Source organism: Elephas maximus, chromosome 2 (genome assembly GCF_024166365.1).
Source record: "Elephas maximus indicus isolate mEleMax1 chromosome 2, mEleMax1 primary haplotype, whole genome shotgun sequence".
Taxonomy (NCBI): Eukaryota; Metazoa; Chordata; class Mammalia; order Proboscidea; family Elephantidae; genus Elephas; species Elephas maximus.
This window is the reverse complement of record NC_064820.1, coordinates 202,059,935-202,079,330: the sequence shown is the minus strand read 5'-3', so window position 1 is coordinate 202,079,330 and position 19,396 is coordinate 202,059,935. Positions and strand designations below refer to the sequence as shown.

General features: G+C 50.0%; 1 protein-coding gene across 4 annotated transcripts in view; it reads left to right on the top strand.

The window, feature by feature from the left end:
• The window catches only part of TBC1D9B (TBC1 domain family member 9B), a 42,758-nt gene extending 29,260 nt beyond the window's left edge, over window positions 1-13,498 (top strand). For 2 of the 4 annotated variants that reach the window (XM_049874550.1, XM_049874552.1), the window contains exons 13-21: window positions 1,305-1,434; window positions 1,564-1,662; window positions 2,678-2,746; window positions 3,832-4,072; window positions 4,448-4,513; window positions 6,717-6,788; window positions 9,199-9,261; window positions 9,781-9,887; window positions 12,008-12,922. In XM_049874550.1, the coding sequence (XP_049730507.1) occupies window positions 1,305-1,434; window positions 1,564-1,662; window positions 2,678-2,746; window positions 3,832-4,072; window positions 4,448-4,513; window positions 6,717-6,788; window positions 9,199-9,261; window positions 9,781-9,887; window positions 12,008-12,727 (1,567 nt within the window). In that variant the 3' untranslated portion in view covers window positions 12,728-12,922. Of the gene's footprint in view, window positions 1-1,304; window positions 1,435-1,563; window positions 1,663-2,677; window positions 2,747-3,831; window positions 4,073-4,447; window positions 4,514-6,716; window positions 6,789-9,198; window positions 9,262-9,780; window positions 9,888-12,007 lie in introns of all 4 variants that reach the window. The other 2 variants (XM_049874554.1, XM_049874553.1) reach the window with 2 other exon arrangements.
• Window positions 13,499-19,396: the final 5,898 nt, after the last annotated feature.

Sequence of the window (19,396 nt, the reverse complement as noted above, 5' to 3'; positions counted from 1 at the left end):
AGGGCGTGGCCGGGAGCTGAGGTCCAAACAAGGTGACTTCTGTTGGTGATCAAGAGACGGCTGGGATGGCAGGCCTACAGCCAAGGGAGGCGGAGTGCCCTTGGGTCAGGAAAGCAGCCTGCTTTGTGCTTCCCTGGCTCAACAGCAGTGTCCCCCCTTCCACCCCGAAGGAGTGGCTCCATGGCCTTCTCCAACATTGAACACGTTGACACCCAGCCAGCCTCACTTACAGCTTAGGCCTCTGCGTCTTGTCCTCCCTGCATCCCATGTCCCATCCCTCATGGCTTCTTGCCATCCCCACTGCCCAGTGCAGCCACCACACCCTCACCTGGACCCCGGCTTCCTTCACCACGTTTACCCTGCCTCCGGGTGTACACCTGCCAGGTCTCTCTCTAACCAGGATCTGACCCTGGCCTTCCCCAGCCTGGCCTCCTCCAGCCCCTCCCGGCCTCATTCGGCCCCATGCTCTGCGGCTGCACAGTCCTGCTTGTCCCTGCACGTGTTTGCCGCCATGGAGCCAGCCCAGGCATCTGTTGGACTGGGGCTCTGTGGTGCTGTGGGGTTGACACATCCCTGCTCAAGGCTCAGGTAGCACTTTGTCCACACTCATGTTAGACCACTCAGCCCATGACCAGCGTCTATGGCTGGTCACTACTAGACAGATTGGGCCCTCCTCAGGAGCCAGGCAGCTGGGAGTGAAGCTGGGCCAGTTGGTATGGCAACTGGTTACTGTTGGAGGCTATGACTCACAGGTACTGCCATAGTAGGTCCCTCCTACTATGTGCCTTTTTGCTCCTGTGGGCCTGGTTCTTCCTGGCTGGGGTGGGCAGTGGCTCAGCAGGGCAAGAAGGAGAAGGCTCCCCCAGGCCCCAGGGGACCCTTGTGGCTTGATTTGCAGCCCTGCAGCAGCCAGCGGCTCTGCCCAGTGCCCTGTGTCTGACCCCAGGTCAGCCTCTGCCCTTCCAGATGGGACAAGACTTTATCCTGGTGTGGTAGGGTCTGGGCCTATAAGGGATTCCTGCCCATGCAGCCCAGAAGGTGGCCTTACTCTTCAGAGTTGGTGATCATGCCTCATGGTGGGGCTTCTCTCCTCAGGCCTCCAGCGAAGATCCTGCCTTGCCAGGGCACGCGCCTCTCTCCTATCCTCAGCCCATTTCCCCCCTCCCTCAAGGAATCCCAGTCCCCTCCCTTGAGGAATCCCAGTCCTTTGCACGCTCATTCAGTGGGAGTCTACATGCAGACAAGACCTGTGTGCCTATGGGTTGTCTAGACTGATAGCTACCTTTTGTCCTGTGCCACTGCAGATACCTGGATAATGTGGTCAACAAGCAAAGTGTTTCTCCTCCTATCCCACACCTCCATGCCTTGCTGACCAGCGGTGACGACCCTCCTGCAGAGGTGGACATCTTTGAGCTACTGAAAGTGTCATATGAGGTCAGCACTTCTGGGTCCAGTTGGCTAGGGTGCTCCAGGGCACATGGGCTCCACGGGGCAGTGAGAAGGCTGGCCGTGGCTCGGCACTGTGGTCACGCCTTGTCTTACTGAGTCCTCTCTGGCCTGCAGAAATTCAGCAGCCTGCGGGCTAACGACATTGAACAGATGCGGTTTAAACAGAGGCTGAAAGTGATCCAGTCCTTGGAAGACACAGCCAAGCGAAGCGTGGTATGGATGAGGCTCCGTTCCTAGGGCTGCGGGCAGGGGTCAGGGTAGGGTGCAAGCCCTGGGGAGAGGGCAGCTTGACATCTGCAGACCCCTTTGCAAGCGGGGTAGACTGCAGAGCTCTGCCTGGGAGCCTGCCTGGGTGTCCTGGGTCTACATTTGAGGATGTGGTGTGTGACTGGAATCCAGGGTTGTAGGTGTGGATTTGAGGCAGTGGGAGAGGTCCCAGTCATTTTTTTGCTCACGGTTTAGTCTGTGGAAAAACACCTCTGATGCCCCACTACCTGTAGGCTGTTCCCTACCAGCCTGGTCTTCGTCCCTTCCCCTGGGGTTGCCACCCTCTGCTGCCCAGCATGCTGTGTCTCCGCCCTAAGCCTTCTCCTCATCCCTGGAAGGAGTCAGGTCATCTCTGGGGATGCCCTCTGCCTAGCACCTGCCACCCTGTGCTGCCGTGACCTGTTCACCGTCTCTCTGCCCACCATCCCCACCCCACCCCACCCCACCAAGCCAGGGACTTCTTGCTTTGTCTCAGTATTCCCAACCCTTCTTTTCAGGTCAGTAGCTGTGAGAGCACTTTGGTCTCAAGTACCAGAAACCAACTGTGACTAACGTAAAAAAGAATTATCTGGGAAGTTCTAGAACACCTTCCATAGACCGTGTACCAGAGTCTTTCTAGGGATCCATGCAACAGGAGCTAAACAACTACTACTCACTCCATGTCCAGGAGAGAAAGGCTGACCAGTTACCAGTGTGTCACAGGCCACACTGAGGCTTCTCTGTGCCCACCCCAAGAAGGAGCTCGGGGAGTGTGACCTGAATGAATGGGTGACAAGGGGTAGGCTCCTGAATGCCCCCCAGCCACTGGACCACCCTCATGTGTATGCCCAGCTAGAGACACCGAAAGGGTGATTGGTGTCTCTGTCCTTATCGACAGGGTGATGGTTGTCTCAGTGTCTCGTTTGTACTGGAGCAGGAACTTGAGAATCCACCAGCATATCCTGTTTCTCTTTCCTCTTAGGTCCGAGCTATACCTGGAGACGTTGGCTTCTCGATTGAAGAGTTGGAGGACCTGTACGTGGTGTTTAAGGTGACAGCCAAGAGCAGGCACACATCACCTCCCCTTCACCCCGGTGCAGTTAGTATTAGTGCCCCATTCTGGTCCCCTGATGCATCCTTAGCATAGCAGCCTCCTGCCAGGAGAGTAGATACAAAGGCACGTTCAGATGTAACGACCGTGAACCTCTCATGGTAGAGTTTAGTTATTCTTAGAGTTTAGTCAGGATGCTGCTTCAGGAACAGAAAATCAAATCAAGCCAGCCTACACAGAAGAGTAACTGAGAAGTCTAGGATTGGACAGCCTCGGACATGGCTGGATCCAGGTGCTGAAATGTTCTGTCAGTCGTCCCCACCTCACGTGTTCCCTGGACTGCCCTTCCTACAGAGTAGAAGGGTGTTGGCAGCAGCTCCAGGGTCATCCCATTCTCTCGGTAACCCCAGTGGAAAGAATTTTTTTTCCCAAGTGATTTTAGCAAAAGACCCAGGATCAGTTGTTGGACTGACTCAAGTTGGGTCCCCTTCCCTAAGACATACTCTGGCCAGAGGAGGGCATGTTCAGCTAGGCAGACCCAGGTCACGTGGCCACCCCACCCGTCACCAGCAGTGGGGCTATTCAGTACCCCTCTCAACCCACAGTCTGAGAGTGGGGCTGAAGAGCTCCCCCAGAAAATTTGAGGTGCTGTTAACAGAAGAAGGAGAAAGGGTGTTGAAGAGGGGGCACAAACAGCAAACGCTACACGGCCTTTCCTCTCTCTCTGCCACTTCCCTTTTGTTTCTCCAGCTACCTCTAGTTCAGTCCGTGAGGTGGCTGCAGTGCTATGGCCTTAGGTCAGAAGAGTCAAGCCCCAGCTCTGCCATTTGCCTGCCGTGGCCCGCTGTGCTTAGGTTGTGGCCCACTGCATGAGCTGCCAAGTGCTCTATCGGCACCTGTAAACGTGTTAAACGTGGGGTTAGTGGCACCTCCAAGAGAGGTTCTGTGGGTGCCAAGTGTCTGGCCTGGAGTTTGCCACCCCTGGGGCTGGACGGAGCGGGGTTTGACACACCATCTGGCCAACTCAGCTGTCCTAACAGCCTGGGCAAGGGGCCAGGCTGCTCATCGGACCGTGTCCCCTGCAGGCCAAGCACCTGGCGAGTCAGTACTGGGGAGGCAGCCGTACCACCGCCATCCGTAGGGATCCCAGCCTGCCCTGCCTGGAGCAGTACCGGATTGACGCCGGCCAATTCCAGGAGCTCTTCGCCAACCTGACGCCCTGGGCCTGCGGCTTGCACACACCCGTGCTGGCAGGGCGCATGTTCCGGCTCCTGGACAAGAACAAGGACTCGCTCATCAACTTCAAGGAGTTCGTGACGGGCATGAGTGCGTACTTCAGGGCACAGTCCCTACCTTCACCTTCTTGGGGGAGCTGTCCAGTGCCTTCCCCAGCCCATTCACTCCACTGCAGCCAGCAGAGGGCAGCCTTGAGCCCTCCTCCATTGAGGAGGTACCTGCTGGAGACTCGCAGACATCAGTGGGTCCCCTCCTTTTCAGCTCCCATTCCTAATTCAGCCCAGGGCTGCTTCACCCCAGGTCTGCATGCCCAGAGGAAGGCTGGGCTTTCTGGCAGTGCTCATGGGGAAGCAGGAAACAGGGCTCCAGGGGGCCCAGCTACAAGGTGGGAGGTGCCCCGAGTGCAGCCAGCAGCAAGGCCTTGGAGCCCTTGCCAATGGGCTCTCCTCTGGGCTTTCTCCACAGGTGGGATGTACCACGGGGACCTGACAGAGAAGCTCAAAGTGCTGTACAAGCTGCACCTTCCCCCAGGTGAGAGCCTCCCTACCCACTCCTGGGTGTGGGCTTCTCACCTGTCCAGAGTTTGGGATGCTGGCGTTCCAGGGCACACATGCTTCTGTGTGACTGACGGGCCTGAGAGAGCACAGTGGGCTTGCAGAGCGTGATCGAGGCCACTGGTCCCGATGAGGCTGTTTGCGGCGGAGGGGAGGAGGAGGCAGAACTCTGAGAGCAGGGCCATGACCTGGGGAGGGATGTGGAGGAGAGTCCTGTCAGTGCTGGGCATCACTGGGTGGCAGAAAGGAGGTCAAGGTAGACCCTCCCCACAAACAAGGGTCCCAGACAGAGAACTGGCAGCTCAGCTGAAAACACCATGAGGGACTTGTGGGGGATTCACATTCAGAACCTGGGCCTCTTGAGTTTGTCTTAAGTTTCTTAAGGATTCCTGTGTATTTCCAGACAGTCAGCCTGTGGGCACTGCCCAGGGCTGCAGGGTTACCCAAGGGATCACATCAAGTGGGCATGAGGGGGCCCGCTTCTCTCTGGCTTCTCTAAGCAGACCTTGGCCTTACTAGGGACACCAAGAGACTGGCCCTGGGGGCACAGATCAGCTACCGTGGTCAGGTCCAAGCCAGGGACGGGGAGGGAGACTCAAAGAGGAAAGGCCGAATCCCACACTCACCAGGGTCCTGCTTTGTGCCAGGGACTCACACTGGCTCAGGAAAGGCAGGCGACACTCAAGAATTCTCCAAGGAAGGGGTTATCCCATTTCCATAGCACCCAGCCACCTAAGATCCCTTGCATGGTGACTTTGGGGCCCTAGGGGTCAGCTAGAGGGATGTTCAGAATACTGGTGCCTGGCCTGCACCCCCGAGATTCTGACCTGATTGTTCAGGGATGGGCCCAGACAGGTAGTTTTTGAAAGCTTCCTGTCTTAGTGTCCTACAGAGTCCTGGTGGCACAGTGGTTCCAACCACCAGCCTTTCAGTTGGCAGCCAAGCTCTTAACCATTGCACCACCAGGGCTCCTCCTCTTATGTAAAACCAAATCTATTGCTGTTGAGTCAATTCGGACTCATAGTGATCCTGTAAGACAGAGTATAGCTGCCCCATAGGGTTTCCAAGGCTGAAATATTTACAGAAGTAGACTGCCACATCTTTCTCCTGTGGAGCAGCTGGTGGGTTTGAACTGTCAACCTTTTGTTTAGCAACCAAACACTTAAGCAGTGTGCTACCAGGGTATATTCCTCTTATGTAAGGCACCAATTATATAGGATTAGGACCTACTTTTTTTCTACTCTAGTGTGACCTGGTTAGCTTGACTGATATCATCTACAAAGAAAAACCCTATGTCCTCAAACAAGGTCACAGTCACAGATACAGGGGCTGGGACTTCAGCGTAACCCCTAACAGTCCCCGGGTGGTTGTCCTGTGCAACGAAGCAAAAAGCCCTGCTCTTGAGCTGTGTTCTCCCCAGTGGCTGGTTTTTCCCCTTTAATGAGGCCAGGAGCAGTAGCCTCTGGGACCTCCAGGAGAGGGTGGAAGGTTGGTCTCCACTGCCTCTTGAGTCTGACTCTGCCGAGGGAGGAGGCCAGTGCTGGACAAACCGTATCTAGGCTGGATCCTATGGGTAAGGGTGCACAGGGCTGCTTCCCAGCCTCTGCCTGCCCTGCCCCACCCTGCAGGGCTAGGGGATGTTGGCTCAGGTGACTGTGGCTCACACCCACACACACCCTCCTTCATGAGCGGCAGTGATGAAGCCTCTCCCACTGTCTAGCTCTGTTCCATGGACGCAGAAGCCCCCTCCTAGAACTGTGTGGGTCGGCACCCCCATGTAGTGCCCTAACCACTATCAGCTAATACGGGGGGAGGTTGGCCAGTATGTAATGTGACAGGAGAATGTTGGGCATGGCCGAGGTCTGTGAGTGTGTCTATAGGAGCAGAAGGTGTCTGAGAGGATCGCTATCAGGGAGACCAACTTCACTGCCCACCCTTCGTAGCGGCTGCTTCAATCACAATGTAAAAGTGAAAAAGTAACCCATAACTAAGATCAGCCCTTGCCGTGAGCTCGTTGCCAAGTGTTGTGATAAGTGGGCCCTAAGTCATGGGACTGGCCGTGGGGGCAGGCGAAGCCTTAGTCCAGGACTCGCAAGTCATGCTCTCTTCAAGTGTATGCTTGGAGTCTAGAGTCCACTTGTATCTTCCCGCCCTCACTTTTCCTTCCTCCCTGAGCACAGCTCTGAGCCCAGAGGAGGCCGAATCAGCCCTGGAGGCCGCCTGCTATTTCACAGAGGACAGGTCCTCAGAAGGTGAGCCAGCTCTTCCACCCCACGCCACAGGCTGCCCCAGTCTCCTCCTGGTCCACGGAGGTGGACCTTGCCCGGGGAGGGGCTACAGGCCTAGGCCCTGCCCTGAGGGCAAGAGGAGGCCGCCTCTCTCCCAGGGCACTCTACCTGAGGCCTTTTCTGTGGGCCCTACTCTCCCTGAGACAGCCTGTCTCCCAAGGTGCCCCCTCTTCCTGAGGGCCTCTCTCCTGGGGTGCTGTACTCTTCCTGAGGCCTCTCTACCAGGGCACCTCCACTCCCTGAGGCCTCTCTCCTGGGGCACCCCACTCTACCTGAGGCCTCTATCCTGGGGCACCTCATTCTCCCTGAGGCCTCTATGCTGGAGCACCCCACTCTCCCTGGGGCCTCTCTACCAGGGTACTTCCACTCCGTGAGGCCTCTCTCTGGGGGCGCCCCCACCCTCCCTGAGGCATCTCCAGGGGCATTAGGCTCTTCCTGAGGTCGCCTCTCCTAGGGGCGCCCCCACTCCGTGAAGCCACTCTCCTGGGGCACCCCCACTCTCCCTGAGGCAGCCAGCCCCTCTGTGTTCTTACTCTTGTCTCTCTGTGTCTCTGCCTCCTTGGACCTTGGCCTACCTTCCCTGTGCCCTCCTCTCTGCTGTTTCCTCCAGTCTCTTCTCTGGCCTCAGATCTGGATCTTTTCCTGCCTTGGGAGGCACAAGGTCAGTCCCCAGGAGCAGCCAGATATGCTCCCTGGCACTGGGCTTTCCCAGAGCCTCTGGCTTAGCCTCCTGCCACCCGCCATGTGGTCAAAAAGCCCTTCGGGACTTCACCTTGAAAAGGACCAAGAGCTGGTCTGCCCCTCTGTCCTCAGTGTCTGGTGGGGGTGGTTAGTGAACAAGAACAGGATGATGGAGCATGGCTCAGGCATTAGGGCATCAGCTCTGGGCCACATGCACAACTTATTCTAATGTCACATTCTTAGAAAAAGAATTCAAAATACTGTGATTGTAGCAACGTGAAACAACAGATGGAGCCAGACATGGGGATGCTGGAGAGGGGATGGTTGGTAGGTGCTTGCCTCGGAAAACTTTTTAACGTTCCACATCATCTTTTCGTTAAAGGAAAAATACATACCCTGGATACCTCTTAGGACACAACCCTGTGCCCGTTGGGAGCATCTGACCAGGGAAGAAGGGGCATTCTGGGCCCTGGGGTTTTGACGATTGAACTGGTGGTGTGTAACGCACCTACAAAACAAGCCGTAACTGAACCTTGTAATTTCATGAGGAATTGGCCCCAGAGGGAAAATAAAAATAGTATGTGTTAAGATATCCACAGCAGTCCTGTGGATGGTGCCAAAGGCTTACTTGAATTTGAATATTCAGTTTGAGGACCTGGATTTCAAGTATACAAAACCAAAAAAGCAGGTGCCCCTTCTACTATTGTACTCAGAACCTGAGCAAGTCGGGGATGCTTAAGGCTTGTCCCTGGCCCTCCTGGGAGAGGCTGGGGACAGTGGCATAGAGCCCTGTCCTCAGACATCCCCCCCCACCTAGTATGGCTCTTGGTTGGTCTGGCAGTTACAGGTCGAATTGGTAATTAGGACTTCTCTGATTTTTGCCCTTTTTAGCAGAAACTACAGAAATCATTGGTTCTTGGACTTTTTGTCCACGATGTGCATCATCGTTCATTTAAAAGACAGAGTGGTCAACATTTCAAATACCAGGAGGGTCACCAATGGTAGATAGGTTTCAGTGGAGCTTCCAGACTGACACACACTAGGAAGGAAAAAAAAAATCACAGTGTGGTGAGACTTGTCTTCCTTTGAAGAAGAGGAAGTGAGGGCTCAGTGACTTCTTTTAATGTAATCAGATGAAGAAATGATGGACTCCAGACTTTCTGGAGCCATGGATGAACCCATGAAACTGTTGCCCTGAGCTAATCTTTAAATCTTAACCAAGAATATTCCCCGAAGTCTTCTTAAAACCAAATTAATAGTCTAGCTTAACTAGCAACAAACATCTGCCTTGAGCATTATGCTCTTTTAAGAACAATCTATATGGGATCGAATTGACAACAGCAATTTGAAAGATTAGATTGGAACTTTAGGGGGCAGTGAGTTTATGTTAATGTGGGGAGAAATGGCTCAGAAAAGGAGGGTGAGAATGACTGCATAATTCAAAGAATGTAATCAATGTCACTGAATTATGTATGTAGAAACTTGAATTGGTAAATGTTTTGCTGTGTATATTCTCAACAACAACAACAGAAGAAACAGCCAGGCCCTTGCTGCTGGTGCTGATGGGGACGGGCCCCACTGAAAGGCCCATACCTGAGCCTGGCTCTGCAGGAGGAACACACACCACACCTCTCAAGGAATCATAACATAAGAAGAATGTTCTCTTTGTTCTTTTATTTTTCTGGTGGTCCAGAAACACTCCCGCAAGAAGAGCAAGAGGGAGCTAGCAACGAGGATGTTCAAGAAAAAAGAGGAGGTACAGGCCTGTGGGGAGATGGCACACCTGGCCTCCGGCCTGGCCCTGTCCACCTGTGGGGTGGTTCCGATGCTGAGGTGTGACTGGCCCAGCTCAGCAGCTGCCCACAGAGGCGCAGTTCTCCATCAGTCCTGGGCCGTCACTGTGGTGGCTTGTACACCCCACCATTGCCTGCTTTCTGCCAGGACCCTCTAGCTTGGCTTGCATCGTCCCTCCCATGCTGTGCCCCCACCAACCTTCTGAGTGGTTCTTTCACCACCCTGGGGAGGGAAGTCTGGGCCGTCTTCATCAGCTTAGGTCAGACCAACTTCAGCAAAACTTAGGGGAGCCCCATGGGTATCCTGTGTGTTTTTTCCCATCACCATCCCCAAACTCTAGGGTGTTTAATAATAGGGCCCACGTCACTCCATGCCCGGGAACAGCCAAGCCCACTTTGCTCCTGCTGCCAGCCCCCAGCCCCTAGCCCCCTGTATCTCCTTTTATAGACAGAGGTTAATCTCTTTTTTCCTCACCATGCAGAGGAGAAGGGGACCAGCCCTCAGGACTATCGGCACTACCTCCAAATGTGGGCCAAGGAGAAGGAGGCTCAGAAGGAGACCATCAAAGATCTTCCCAAGATGAACCAGGTAGGCTCAATCAGAGCCCACAGAAGACATTTCTGGAGAGTTCCACCAAGACTGGAACCTGACACCCCCTACTTGAACCCCCACACTCCAGCAACCTCCAGTAGAGTGGGACCCCTCTTCCCGACACCCAGAGCCCTCAGTGCAGGATGGCGGTCAGCAGTGATTTGAGAAAGACAGTGTCTAAGGCTTCAAGGTGTGGTACAGGTGGTATTTCCATGGTTATGATGTACTTAGATTTAATCCATATCCATGAACTAGAGAGACACTGGGAAAGGTTAGTTTCCAAGACTTCCTAGGCCCTGCCCAGGCTTCTGCACATGAGGCCCCCACCCCACACAACCAGGGAGGGCTCCTGCCCATTTGCTGGTCCCAGACTGGGGCCTCGGTGTCTATCCAGGGTGTCACCACCAGGGAGTGAGACCCTGGATTCAGACTCGAGACATCTAACCACAGCCATGGGCTAGGCCCTGCTCTGGCTATGTCTGAGGAAGACCCTGCAGCCTGAGGATGCCTCCACCCACAGGCCTAAAGAATAAGGTGCCCCGTGAAGGGAGGCCCCATACCAAGTGTGACGTTGCGGTGCCAACCCAGACCTCTCCACCCTATTTCACCCCACCAGCCCAGGTTATGCTCATGGCCCCTAGTGAGCCTCTTTGAAGGACAAAGCTGAAGTGCTTCTGATTAAAAATGTAAAAAGCCCGAGGCAATTCCTAAACACAATGAAGAAAGCCTTGTGGCAACTGCATTTAGAAAGTCACAACAGAAATAGATCTTTCTCTGCTGACTGAATGGACGTACAGAAAGGGAGAAGCCCCAAATCACACCTCATCCCTACATGCAGAAAGAGAGGCAGCTGGAAAAGAAAGTCCTTTTTTGTTGTTTTTATTGTGGTAAGGTATATAGTGTAACAAAACATTTGGCCCTTCAACCATTTAAAAAAACCAAAAAACCCAAACCTAGTGCCATCAAGTCGATTCCAATTCATAGCAACCCTATAGGACAGAGTAGAACTGCCCCAAAGAGTTTCCAAGGAGCGCCTGGCAGATTCAAACTGCCGACCCTTTGGTTAGCAGCCATAGCACTTAACCACTATGCCACTTCAACCATTTACACACGTACAGTTCAGTGACATTACATTCACCATGGTGTACAACCATCACCGCTATCCATTTCCAAATTTTTCCATCATCTTTAGTAGAAATTCAGTGCCTCTTACACGATAACTTTCTATTTCCCCTCCCATCCACCCTGGTAACCACTAATAAACTTTGGCCTCTATACCATCACCTATTCTAGATACATTATGTAGGTGAGATCATGTAATATTTGTCCTTTTGTGTCATTTATTTCATTCAGCATAATATTTTCAAGGCTCATCCATATGGTACCATGTATCAAAGCTTCATTTTTCTTTATGGCTGAATAGTATCACGTTTTCTTTATCCATTCATTTGTTGATAGACACTTAGGTTATTTCCACCTTTGGGCTCTTGTGAATAGTGCTGCAGTGAACGTTGGTGTCCAAGTCTCTGTTTACATTCCTGCTTTCACATCTCTTGGGTATATACTAGGAGTGGAATTGCTGGGTCATGTGATGGTGCAGTGGTTAAAGCTCTCAGCTGCTAACCAAAAGGTCAGCGGTTCGAACTCACCAGCCACTCTGCAGGAAAAAGATGTGACAGTCTGCTTCCATGAAGGTTACAGCCTTGGACACACTGCGGTGCATTTCTGCCCTGTCCTATAGCATCTCTGAGTCAGAATTCAGTGGACAGCAGTGGGTTTGGTTTTGATTTGATTTATGGTAATTCTGTGTTTAGCTTTTTGAGAAACTTCCACCCAGTAGCCATACCATTTTACAGTCCCATCAACAATGAATGAGTTTTGGATTCCCCACATCCTCACCCTTTTAAGAGCGATGTGACATTGGTCAAGTCACTTTGCCATTCTGAGCGTCAGTTTCCTAACTTGTGAAATGGGAATAATAAGGCACAGGTTTGTGGAGATGAGTAACAAGACAGTGCTAGTTAGAATGACGGGCATCATCATTCTGGCTGAAACGAGTGCTGCCCGCCCCATTATTTACCATTTCCCTGTTCTCTTTTTGTTTTTCTCCTAAATAGGAGCAGTTTATTGAGCTGTGCAAAACACTTTATAATATGTTCAGTGAAGACCCCATGGAGCAGGACTTGTATCATGCCATTGCCACCGTGGCCAGCCTTCTCCTCCGCATCGGTGAGGTCGGTAAAAAGTTTTCAGTCCGGGTAGGCAGGAAGCCCAGGGACAGTGCCTGCAGTGGGGACCATGACAGAGCCACTACAGCCACCGTGGAGGAGGAATCCCTAGTGCCTGAGCCCCATCAGGACGCCGCCTGGGAACCTCAGCCACCAGCTGCAGGGGACCCCCAAGCCAAAGCTGGCGGAGACACCCACCTTGGGAAGGCACTGCAGGAGAGCCAGGTGGTGGGTGAAGGGGGCAGCAGCGAGGGGCAGGGCTCGCCCTCCCAGCTTCTGTCTGACGATGAAACCAAAGACGACATGTCCATGTCCTCCTACTCAGTGGTCAGCACAGGCTCACTGCAGTGTGAAGACCTCACGGATGACACAGTGCTGGTGGGCGGGAAGGTTAGCAGCCACACGGCCACGGTCCACTGTGAGGGCACTGTTGACACCGACTGGTGCATCTCCTTTGAGCAGATCCTGGCCTCCATCCTGACAGAGTCTGTGCTGGTGAACTTCTTTGAGAAAAGGGTGGACATTGGGCTCAAGATCAAGGACCAAAAGAAGGTGGAAAGGCAGTTCAGCACATCTAGTGACCATGAGCAGTCTGGGGTTTCCGGCTGAGCTCTGCGTCAAGAGTGGCTCAGACCAGGCTGCGGAAGTGGGGACTGACCTCTCGTTTCCTACTTCCCTCCTTCTCCTTTCCCCTTTCTGTTCTCTCCTTAGAGATGCACCCCTCCAGATCTCCCCAAGAGAGGCAAGAGTTGTAAATGGAAAGAAGGCTGGTGCAGACCCAGTTGCCTAGATGGATTCCCCGGGCCTGGGTCTCCTGAGCCCCTGGAGGCAGGCAGCTGCCCCTGAGGCACAGAAGAGGTCCTCCCTACCCCAGCTTCCTCTCTGTCCGGCTGGAACCCACCTGAGCCTGGGCCACGGCCTGCAAAGCCTCAGAGGTTCTCAGATCTGCCTCCGCTTGCCCGATGCCCTCTGCGCCCTGCATCCTCTGCAGTTAGCGTGGGCGCACTGTGGCCAGACCACGCTGGTCTCTGTTCACAGGACACTCCCGCAGCTGTGCAATCCAGGGTCCTTGCCTGCCACTTGGCACCAGGCAGGGAGGTCATGTACTTGTTGGGCACCCAACGGGGTGAAATCCTCAAGGTGCTCTCCAGGATCCCCTGAGGTTGAGGGCCGAGAGAGGATTGAGGAACATGAGGCAGAAAACGGGAGCAGCGTGGGCTTGGCAAGCAGGTGTTACTTTAAATGCCCTTTCAGCTCATCATCCTCACCATTAACTTCAAAAGCACATCCCCCAGTCCAGAGAGATTTCCTTGTACTCATTTCACACGGCTAAAAATCACACTGCTCAATGCCTTAATAAACCCCTGAAAGAAAGAAAAACCATACTGTGTCCAGTGCCTAAATAAATCTCTTCTGCCCTGCATAGGCCTGGGCTCTCCCTGGCAGGTCAGGAGGCTCAGCAGCACTCAGTCCCCTGCCTCAGGGAGAGAGCAGGGCCTGTGCTGACCTGTGATGGAGAACCGCCCAAGTGATTGCCCCACAGGGCTAAGTGCAGGGGGAGGCCAGTCTTCCTGGGCTGTAGTAGCTGACTGGGGCCACGGGTAACCAGAGTGGGCCTTGCAGGCTGCATCAGAGAGGGTGGAGCCGGGAGAGCCCCTGACCTGCAGCAGGACATGGGGCTGCTCTTGTCCCTACTAAAGTATCTCTGTGGCCATTTGCTTTAAATTTATCAGCTTTATTGAGGTATAATTTATATACCATAAAATTCACTTGTTTTTAATTTGGAATTCAGTGATTTTTGGTAAACTTACAGAGTCGTGCAGCCATCACTACAATCCAATTTTAGAACATTCCTATCATCCCATGGAGCCCTGGTGGCACAGCAATACAAACAGCTCAACTACTAGCTAAAAGGTTAACAGTTCGAATCCATCAGCTGCTCTTTGGAAACCCTGTGGGGCAGTTCTACTCTCTCCTAAAGGGTCTCTGAGTCAGAATCGACTCGAAGGCAATGGGTTTGGTTTTGCGGTTTTTCTATCATCCCAGAAAGACAACTCCTGCCTATTTGCAGCCAATTCCTGTCACCATCACCTGCCCCAGCAACAACTGATCTTTTTGACTCTAGACTTCAGGCTGGTTTTTCAGGTAGCAAATGCTCTTACATGATTTGACTTTGTTCACAACTGAGGTGTCGTATCTTCAATAAATGCAGCAAAACAACATCAAGGAAACTGAACGAACAACTGTTCTCATTCTATAAAAAATGAATAATAAATTGAACAATATAATTTCCTCTCCAGTATTTATACAACTGACCACGTGCTTTGCCATAAAGTAATTTCAATAAATTTCAAAGACCTTGCCCCAAAAAGGCTATGTTCTTATGACATAATGCAATTAAGTAAAGATACACATGAGAATCCCACACACTTGGCGATTTCAAATCTTAAATTGATTGTAATCAATTAAAAAGATTTGAAATAACTTGGAGTTTGGATAAATGCTTTAAATACCATGCAGAAGTATAAACTTGTGAATACATCAAAGAAACAAAAAATAAAAGAATGCTAGCCTTTTCACAAAATAAAAGAATAACAAAAATATATAGTAGTACTTTCACCTATTAATCATTCAACCTGGGATGATGTTAAAAATATTTAACAACCAGAACACTAATACTAAATAATATGTGGATAATCCAAATAAAAATTTTAAGTACTTTTTATTCCATCAGTGTGAATAATTAAATATTTTTAAACTGCTTACCAAGTGATATAAACTGTACCAAAATCATTCATTGAATCGTTCTAATTTCCAAGAAGAAAAAATCTGTCAGGAATTATAATAGATCACATGTTTATGGCAGAAAAAGTAAATAGAAAAAGAGTTTTTCCTGGTACTTAAAACTACTACTCAGTATTTTGGTGTCTTCTGTATCTTTTTAACATTCTTCGAAGTTGCCTTCTGCTCTCAGCCACTATAATAACTCAAACGTGAAAATAAATGACCCCTGGTGGTACAGTGATTAAGCACTCAGCTGCTAACCGAAAGGTCAGCAATTCGAACCCACCAGCCACTCCACCAGAGAAAAATGTAGCTGGCTGCTTCTGTAAAGATTTACAGCCTCGGAATCCCTATGGGGCAGTTCTGCTCTGTCCTGTAGGGTTGCTATGAGATGGAATTGTGAAAATAAATGAAGACCATCAAACAAGAACAAAGGCTAGTTATTCAAAGCTTCCTATAGCAAGAGAGTCAGTCACTATCACTTGCATTTGAGCGGCTTAAAAGCAGGCAGAGGAGTGGGAGAGCTTTACAATAAAAAAAGTGGGGGTGGGAGGCTTCAGGTATGCCTTGATTGAAGGTTGTTGGCAAGGGACAGCTGGAGCTGGGCTTAAAGGGGGATGTCATAGTTGGAGGAGTTTGTTTTGCTTTCTCTGGCTTGATCCTGAGATTCAAGTGGGGAGTATGATGCAAAAAACAGGGAGACTTGGCCATTATTGGCTGCTTGCTTTGAGGCTACAGGTCAGTCAGAGTTCTATTGTCATATATGATCCGGCCCTTGTCCCTTTGTATATTCAGCCTCTCGAACATAATTTTTCTAATTTGTTTTTTCTGATATATGCTTATCGTGCAAATTTGGAAAATAAATCACTTATAACCCTAGCCCATTCCCCAACCTGGAAATAAATAGTGGCCAATTTAACACAGAGATTACATTTTCCTTACCTCCTTGCTTCTCAACAACACACATGCTAGCATTTTCATTTCAAACTCTGTAATGACTGCACAATGGTATGATTTATCGTAAGCAACCATCCTTTAGAACATTTACTTCCATTTTCTGTTAAACTTCAGTAGACTAGTTGTTAGATGCAATCAAGTCAATTCCGACTCATAAACCCTAGGTACAACAGGACAAAACACTGCCCGGTCCTGCGCCATCCTCACAATCGCTGCGTTTGAGCCCATTGTTGGGACCATCATGTCAATCCATCTTGTTGAGGGTCTTCCTCTTTTTCACTGACCCTCTACCAAACATGACATCCTGGTCCAGGGACTGGTCCCTCCTGATAACATGTCCAAAGTAATTGAGACAAAGTCTCACCATCCTCTCACCACCAGCCAGTATTCTGGCTGTACTTCTCCAAGAGAGATTTTTGTTCGGTCTTCTGGCAGACTATGGTATATTCAATATTCTTTACCAAACCATAATTTAAAGGCATCAATTTCTCTTCGGTTTTCTTTATTCACTGTCCAGCTTTCACATGCATATGAGGCAACTGAAAACACCATGGCTTGGGTCAGGCTCACCTTAGTCCCCAAAGTGACATCTTTGCTTTTTAACACTTTAAAGAGGTCTTTTGCAGATTTGTCCAATGCAATGGGTCCTGTGATTTCTTGACTGCTGCTTCCTTGGTGTTGATTGTGGATCCAAGTAACACGAAACGTGAAATCCTTGACATCTTCCATATTTTCTCAGTTTATCATGATGTTGCTTATTGGCCCAGGTATGAGGATTTTTGCTTTATGTTTAGGTATAATCCACCCTGAAGGCTGTGGTCTTTGATCTTCATCAGGAAGCGCTTCAAGTCCTTTTTACTTTCAGCAAGCAAGGTTGTGTCACCTGCATATTGCAGGTCATTAATGAGTCTTCCTCCAATCCTGATGCCATGTTCTTCTATAGTCCAGCTTCTAGGGTTATTTGCTCAGCACACAAATTGAGTAAGTATGGTGAAAGGACACAACCCTGACACACACCTTTCCTGATTTTAAACCATGCAGTATCCCTTGTTCTGTTCAAACAACTGCTTCTTGGGCTATGTACAGGTTCCACATGAGCACAATTAATTGTTCTGGAAATTCCCATTCTTTGAAATATTATTCGTAATTTGTTATTGTAAAAATGACGTGGCGGTGGCATCTGACCTTCTCTAACTTCACAAGGGGGAAAGAGAATCAAGATCAACAGCCCAAGGCTGATTGCTATGAGGTGGAATTCAGACATACCTCCTCTCTCCACAGTCTACCAATTTTGGCACCATCCGTCCCTCCCACGGCACTCTCTACTTCTCTACTGGGTTTGATAATTCATTGCAATGGAAATAGAAAACTCACAGACAATATTCACAATTATGGGGTTTATTAGGGAAGTAACAGGTTATAATTCAGGTTCGGGAACTCTCAGGATACAGTTATTTGATTAGGACAGTCTCAGCCATGCCCCACAGGCATGTCTCTCTCTAGCCCTTGGCCTCTCAGCCCCTTGGCAGCCCCACAGGCCAGCCTCTGCTCAGGCAAGTGTTAAAAAGCTTTTTTAGTTCTCCCGATAAGTACCAGAGGTACCCCACTCACCCGTAAGCCTTGGCCCATCAGCTCTAACTCCAAGGGTCAGCAAATCTAGCTCTACCAAGTGTCCGGAGGCACCCTACTCTGCCAGCAAGCCCCCTGCCTGAAGGCACTCAGCTTTCTCACTCTGTGGCCCTCTGCTGATGCTTCTTGCCCTCTTAGATGTTACAGCTTTCTCTCCTCTATCTCGGTCTCCTGGTTCCTTCCAGGAGCTTCTCAGCACAGGGATCCTGGTTCCAAAGGATGCACTCCACTCCCAGCTCTTCTTTCTGGGTGGTAGTGAGATCCTCTCTTCCCCGCTCTGGGAGGGCTCATTTTAAGCCTAGTGGGATGGCAAAACTGAGCAATCTCTTCATTAGGGTTCCATATACCTTACTAACATAGTCCCAATCATTGTGTGTCAGTCACAAAGGCTACGGCTAGAAGGCCATATTAAGTAATTCATTACACCAAAGTAATGGCCCACACAGTCGAATGCCTTTGCAGGTTCAATAAAGCATAGGTAAACACTTTTCTGGTATTCTCTACTTTCAGCCAAGATCCATCCGACATCAGGAATGATATCTCTCATTCCACATCCTCTTCTGAATTCAGCTTGAATTTCTCGCAGTTCCCTGTACTACTGATGGACTGCTGCAGCCATTTTTTAATTATCTTCAGGAAAATTTTACTTGCATATGATATTATTCAATAGTTTCCACATTCTGTTGGATCACTTTTCTTTGGTACAGACACAAATATGTATGTCTTCCAGCCAGTTTGCCAGGTAGCTGTCTTCCAAATTTCTTGCATAGATCAGCGAGTGCTTCTAGCATTGCATCTCTTTGTGGAAACATCTCAATTGGTATTCTGTCAACTCCCAGAGCCCAGTTTTTCACCAATGCCTTCAGTGCAACTTGGACTTTTCCTTCAATAGCATCAGTTCTTCGTCATATGCTACCTCCTGAATGGTTGAACATCATACAATTCTTTCTGGTACAGTAACTCTGTGTACTCTTCCATCTTCTTTTGATGCTTCCTGCACTGTTCAATATTTCCCCTGTAGAATCCTTCAATATTGCAACTCGAGGCTTGAATTTTTTTTCTTCCATTCTTTCAGCTTGAGAAATGCTGTGTGTTCTTCCCTTTTGGTTTTCTAACTCCAGGTCTTTGTACATTTCCTTATAATACTTTGTCTTCTTGAGCCACCCTTTGAAATCTTCTGTTCAGCTCTTCCACTTCATCATTTCTTCCATTTGCTTTAACTACTCTACACTCAACAGCAAGTTTCAGAGTCTCTTCTGTTATCTATTTTGGTCTTTTCTTTCTTTCCTGTCTTTGTAATGACCTTTTGCTTTCTTCATGTATGACGCCCTGGATGTCATCCCACAACTTGTCTGGTCTTTGGTCATTAGTGTTCAATGTGTCGAACTGATTCTTGAGATGGTCTCTAAATTCAGATGGGATGCACTCAAGGTTGTACTTTAGCTCTCGTGGACTTGTTTCAATTTTCTTATTGCATATGAACAATTGATAGTCTGTTCCACAGTTGGTACCTGGCCTTGTTCTGACTGATGATATTGAGCTTCTCCATCGTCTCTTTCCACAGACGTAGCTGATTTGAATCCTGTGTATTCCATCTGACAAGTTCTATGTGTATAGCAGCCATTTATGTTATTGAAAAAAGCTATTTGCAATGAATAGGTCATTGGTCTCAATCTCCAGCATCATTTCTATCACCAAGGCCATATTTTCCAACTACTGATTCTTCTTTGTTTCCAACTTTCATATTCCAATCACCAGTAGTTATCACTGCATTTTGATTGCATGTTTGATCAATTTCAGATGGCAGAAGTTGCTAAAAATCTTCAATTTCTCCATTTTTGGCCTTACTGGCTGGTGCATAAATTTGAATAATAATCATATTAACTGGGCTTCCTTCTAGGTGTATGG